Here is a 4,349-nt window from a genome sequence, read left to right on the forward strand (position 1 = left end):
CAGCAGGAACAGACCAGATGAAAATGGTAATGGGATGTAATTCAGTGTTTTTGTGTCGTACAGCCTGAGAAATGCCAGTGGCCTGACGGCAGCAGACATTGCTCAAACCCAGGGTTTCCAAGAGTGTACCCAGTTTCTCTTGAACCTCCAGAATTGTCATCTGAATCCTTTCTATAACAGTGGCCCCTTAAATGGGGGCCATCCGAACATATTTCCTAATCACATTAGTGTGGGAACAAATCGCAAGAGATGCTTGGAAGATTCGGAACCCTTTGGAGTAAAGAAAGCTAGAACCACAGGTGAGACCACTTTGTGGGTGGGAAAGAGCAAACTTGTTTCCTTTCTTTAACGTGTTTTCTTTTTTATGGCTGAAAGCGCCTTCGAGATGACTCCTTCACGTAAGGGGTACTGTGCCCGGAGGACTCTGGTGCAGTGATGGAGGAGTTTTTCCTGTGTTGCCACTTTGAAGATTGGCCATTTAACGAAAGGGGGGGATATGAGAGGGCAGTGTTGACAGCTGAAGTGTAAATGTGTGTATATAACTTTCTGCACACCCAGGTTTACCTGCCATGAATTAGATTTTTCTCGTTTGTTGTTCCTGTTTGAAATACAACTATTAAAAAAAAATCTGCCCCCATGCCTCATTTCTTTTTTCCCTGTGAATTTTCCTGGGCTTACAACAATTGTTGGTCTGATAGTAAAATATAATTTCACATCTGGGAAGGTAGATGTTTGCATTGGACACAGTGTGGTGTGTGTTTGTCACAGCAAGGCCTGGTGTGCCACTTTGACATTGAGGACTTAAGTCTCTAAGGTAAGTTATTTTAGTTTTAAGTGTTCTTCCACCTTTTTATCTTTAGATAGTTTCGGGGTTTGTAAATAAGCAGAGTCAGCTAGTCACTCTTTACGGTTGAGGGAAAAAATCTCCCTTTCATTTAGGGGGGGAAAAATTAAGAATTACTAGCTTGGCAGGAATATTTAGCAAACTTACATGGAAAGGGAAATTTAGAGATGACGGTGAAAAGTAATCATGGTGAAATTATGCACTCAGATAAGTTTTGCCGAAGATAACTACAAAGTTGTGCCCTTTGGCTTTAAAAAAACAACAACTATACATGTATAGTCTGAGCAAAACCTGTCTAGTTTCAGTTGACTTTAATGTGTCAGCTTTATCCTCTTCCCAGTGCTATGCCTCTTTTGTGTAACTGGAGTCTATCCAAACAAAAACATTTTTCCTACAGAGTCAATAAAATTGTATCATCTCCTTCACAACTTTTAAAATGTTGGTCAGTATAAAAACTTGTGATTATGTGACTTTTCTATAGAAATGAATGTATGAACTTAAAAGTAAGAGTTTCTCAGATTCATAGCTTTTGTAAGTTACGGGCCTAATAGTTTTTAGAAAGGTATAAAAATCACATGCACAACCTGAAGGTATGTCTAAACTTCAAAAAATATTCCTTGTTTTGTTTAATGCCTGGTTAATAATTCTGGGATGTATTGTTAGCTTCACTCTACGACCTCATGCAAGAATTGGACGGGTGTCCATATCAGCTCAGTGTATAGGGTAAATCTTACATTCTGTTTAGGTTTTTAAAAAGGATGTCACTTAACGTTCTGAGAAGACTCAGATGTACCTAAAGAGTTTTAAACTAGTCTCATCAGGTTTGAAGTTGGGTTGAATTGGCCAGTATCTTCTTGAAGTATCTCTTTCAGGCCTTTCCAAGGATTCCTAAGACTTAAGAACTTGTTTCCTAGACCCTGGGGGTGCACAAATAGGGTTTGAATAATCATGCAGGTATTTGGGAGATTTTATTTTCCTCCTCTAGACAGGGATTCCTCTTGGTTGACTGAGTTAGAGATTGGTGTTTTGCACATTAAACTCACAGTGCAGCTTTCCCAAAGTGCCCATTCCTTAGTGCTCAGGTCGAGGATGCCAGTTGAGAAGAAAATGGGGTTGCAGCCTGGCGTTTGAGTTTGCAGGTGATGATTACGCACACCTAAGCCTCAGTGCTGCTCCAGTGCACGTGGAGAGAGCGGGGGGGGGGACTTCTCACCCTCAGCACGTGCACCTGACTTCTCAGCTCCTGTTTCCGGGCCCTCGCTTGGCTACTGGCCCCTGAGGTTCAGCCCACATGTCACTCAGGATTGTGCATATGTGTGGATGCGCATGCAGAACAGATGGGCCTTCGTCCCACCCTTGCCCCTGCACTCCTTTTTTTCTTTTCTCTGGGAGAAGGTTTCTCTTTTTTCTTTTTACCATAACATACTCACTGTGAATGGCGTATTGGGGCAGTAATTCTCAATTACTAAAACAAGGTTTTTCTTCCCAACTGCCTGAATTTTCTAAGTGAAATAATAGTTGGTTTCAATAGCTGTATAGTTATTTACATTCTGTGACTGGGGTTTTTTTGTATGTGTGTGGGTTTTATTTTTTTTGTATGTTGCTTTAGTTCATTTTCACTTAATTTCTGACATCTTGTTTTGATTTGCTATATAAATGTGTGAGCTTGAGGTTTTGCTCATTCTGAATTACTCATTTTGTAGATAAGTTTTTAGTTCTCATGCCAGAGTAAAAAAAATAGGTGTTTACCCCCTTGTATAACATATGCATATAAAATACATCTTTGAATAACTTCACATGTAAAAGTATTTAGAGAAATTTAAAATCTTGGGGGGGGCAATTTAAGTTTGCTGTTTTAAAAATAGATGCCTGGAATAATATCTTGGCAACATAAATGCATAGCGTGGACATTATCAATAAACTTAGTCTATTCTGTCTTACTAGAATTTAATAACTACACATATTGATGTTTTTAGTGTGGAATATATATTCACAAAAGCAATCACTTCCAGAAATTTTTCTGGCTAAGCCAACTCTTAAAGATGTATGTGTCCTGTAAAATTGACTCTTCACTTTTTTAAGTTTGGAATCACGAATGTGAAAGTTACCTACTACTCTCCATAGAGTAGGATCTCTCTCAATAAACTGTTTTCAGATATTTTAAGGTAATCGGAGTAATTTTTCCCATGGAAACCTTATTGATGTAAGAGAACGTAATGCAGTGATAACTTGTTCTGCTCAAATACAGACTGTCCTTGGAAGCAAGTTTTACTACAGACATTCATACTTTAAATGCCTTTCATGCGGTCATTCACACCAGTATCAGAATGCACTCTGTTCAGAACACAGATGGGATCTGTGTCACATCCAAAGCTATGTGGGTGGTTGATATAAATGAAAAGTACTTTGGGGTAGTGTTTTCCCCAGTATGGATTTTGTTCATTTAGGATGGTGCAAGGAGGTATCAGTATATAACTAGGTTTGGGGTTGGTTGGGGTTTCCTTTCCTCCCTGTTTACCAACCATTTGCTCAGGATGGAATGACAGGTGGACCTCGGGACTTCAGCTGCAGCTGCTCAGTAAAATTTGTGTCAGGTCTGTTAGCATTCTAGTTAATCTTCAGGGGTAACTGCAATTATTCACAAATGTATTCCTGGAAAACTTGTCCCAATTATCAGTGATCCAGGATAGAGAAGAATGCCACTCCCATCCACGAGAGAAACTTTTCATCTTGTTTTTAATCCATAATTGTTGGGGTGCAGCTCCACAGTGTTCACTGGGGAGAGGCAGTGTGAGTTACAAACTGACCCAGGAACATACAGTTTTATTTGGGGTTAACAGTTGCCATCAGTAGGAGGCTGTGGTGGTACCAGACCTCACGTGTTAAGTTGACTTCACGGTTTTGTTTTAGTCAAATAGATGTATTACTGAGCTTAGCATCTCGTGTCACGTGTTAGGTATTTAATATAAAACACCGCTTAGGAAAAATGCAGCATGACTTAGCTTCAAGTCAGCAGTAGGAAGCTGCTCAGCAGATGATCCCCAGGATGAATTTAACATAGAGAATCTCCCTCCACTTTCTGCTCTGAATTGTTCGTTTTGACTAGGCTTAAAAAGACAAGGAGAAAGGAGGATGGGTGTGGCTTAACGAGCTTGTTAAGTGATACAGGTTAGCTAATGACTTAAAACTTCAGATGATAGAAATCAACTTGGTAATGTAGTTCCATGTATGTGACATACACAAAAGACTTCAGTAACTTCTGGTGTACCTTTAGTGTTCTCAAACTTGCAGTAAATGGCTGTATTTACTTTTAAAAATTTGACCAGAGAACATTCCTAATTGCATTGCAATAACAAATGATTGTTTTATCTCAGTCCCCAAAGACACAGCATTTTATAAATACAGTCTGAATGAATGACATTTAAGAGCCAAGTGATTTTCTGTTTTAGTCTTGAGCTCAGCAAACCCCATGCACCTCGTCCTCTGCACATTGTGGCAGGGGGGG

The 4,349-nt window shown here is 39.6% G+C and overlaps 1 protein-coding gene across 2 annotated transcripts in view; it reads left to right on the plus strand.

The window, feature by feature from the left end:
• Window positions 1–4,349, plus strand: part of ANKRD10 (ankyrin repeat domain 10) — a 32,240-nt gene that overhangs the window by 19,362 nt on the left and 8,529 nt on the right. Inside the window, exon 4 of one of the 2 annotated variants that reach the window (XM_007455316.1) lies at window positions 64–299. In XM_007455316.1, coding sequence (XP_007455378.1) covers window positions 64–299 — 236 coding nt within the window. Of the gene's footprint in view, window positions 1–37; window positions 300–4,349 lie in introns of those variants that run through there. The other variant, XM_007455317.1, reaches the window with a different exon arrangement.

This window comes from Lipotes vexillifer, unplaced genomic scaffold, assembly GCF_000442215.2.
Source record: "Lipotes vexillifer unplaced genomic scaffold, Lipotes_vexillifer_v1.1 scaffold132, whole genome shotgun sequence".
Taxonomy (NCBI): domain Eukaryota; kingdom Metazoa; phylum Chordata; class Mammalia; order Artiodactyla; family Lipotidae; genus Lipotes; species Lipotes vexillifer.